Raw genomic sequence first — 1,283 nt, 5'->3', positions numbered from 1 at the left:
CTGCCTGTTTTTTTTGCTGCATTTCTTTATTTAATCATCTTAAGTTAAATAAAAAACAAAGATGACAAGAAGGTAACTTTTTAAGAGAGCAAAACATAATGAAGTAAGGACTAATTAAGGACATAATTGTCCACTAGTGTTGCCGTGGCAACAACATGGTTATGCCAGCATGTGAGAGGCTGTGCTTCTTGGACAAAGAGCTTATAAGATGTAGGTAGAGCAAAGGATGTTAAACTATCGGCGAAGGGGAAACTCTTACTCCAGTAGCGACCCGGTTCAGCGTGTGCTTCACCTCTCGCTGCATCTGCTGTTTTTTATTTAATGGATTCAAACAGATCCTTTTTGTCCAGATCAATTTCTCTTTGTGCTCTCAGCTATTTATAGAGAGGATCAATGGGAAGAAAACAGTGCAGGATTAAAACCGTTTATGGTCGTGTTTAAAGATTTAAATCAGGGGTCTTCAACATTTTCCAGGCCAAGGACCCCAGACTGATGGCGAGATGGAGCGGGGACCCCCTATTTATATATTGTGTATGAAATTGTGTTATATCAGACTGGTCCTATAGTCCCTCTATTACAGATGGAGTAATGTAACAAAAGTAATTTCACCCTGAGGTCATTAAAGTATTTCTGATTCCTCATTGATGGGACAGGTGTTATGAATTCAACACACTTTAGTAACCAGATAAATGGAGGCAGAAGATGTCTTTTAGTCATCAATGCGCACATTCAGCGACACACAGGAGTGACGCACAAGCTGGGCACCGTTTCATTCACGTTAAAGTGTATTTAAAGACATTTAAATTAGTGGAAAAATTTGCAGGGGGAAATATTAAAAAAAAGTATTTTGCTACCCCCTAGGGGTCATGGACCCCATGTTGAGGACCTCTGATTTAAACCAATCAGGTCCCACTGAGCAGCAGGTAGCAAGTAAAGCTACGTTCACACCTAAAGCAGCAAAGGCAACAGGAGCAGCTAGTTTACATGCAAAGTCAATGGTTGATACGTGTCAAGGTGCAGCAAAACGTCCTGCAGCACATTTGGAGCAGCAGGAGCAGCGCGTCTGAGCAGCTCGTTGTGAGATTCTGAGCATCTGACATGCGGGACGCTGAAGTTGGAAATATTAAACTTTTGCTGCCGGATGCATCACATCAACCAATCAGAGAAGCTGATCTGGGAGCTGGAAGGGAGAGAGACTGCGCGCTGCCGATGCAGATCACTATGATCACTCCTCTGAAACAGTTTATTAACGCCTAAATTAACTTAAAATGCCGAAATCTGCC

The 1,283-nt window shown here is 42.2% G+C and overlaps 1 protein-coding gene across 1 annotated transcript in view; it reads left to right on the top strand.

The window, feature by feature from the left end:
• Window positions 1–866: 866 nt before the first annotated feature.
• The window catches only part of LOC107081141 (C-Jun-amino-terminal kinase-interacting protein 4-like), a gene marked incomplete at its 3' end in the record, with an annotated part of 7,077 nt that continues 6,660 nt past the window's right edge, over window positions 867–1,283 (top strand). The window contains exon 1 of the mRNA XM_015369347.1: window positions 867–923. Coding sequence (XP_015224833.1) covers window positions 867–923 — 57 coding nt within the window. The remainder of the gene's footprint in view (window positions 924–1,283) is intronic.

This window comes from Cyprinodon variegatus, unplaced genomic scaffold (genome assembly GCF_000732505.1).
Source record: "Cyprinodon variegatus isolate N-32 unplaced genomic scaffold, C_variegatus-1.0 Scaffold3063, whole genome shotgun sequence".
NCBI lineage: Eukaryota > Metazoa > Chordata > Actinopteri > Cyprinodontiformes > Cyprinodontidae > Cyprinodon > Cyprinodon variegatus.
This window is presented reverse-complemented; position numbering and strand designations above follow the sequence as displayed.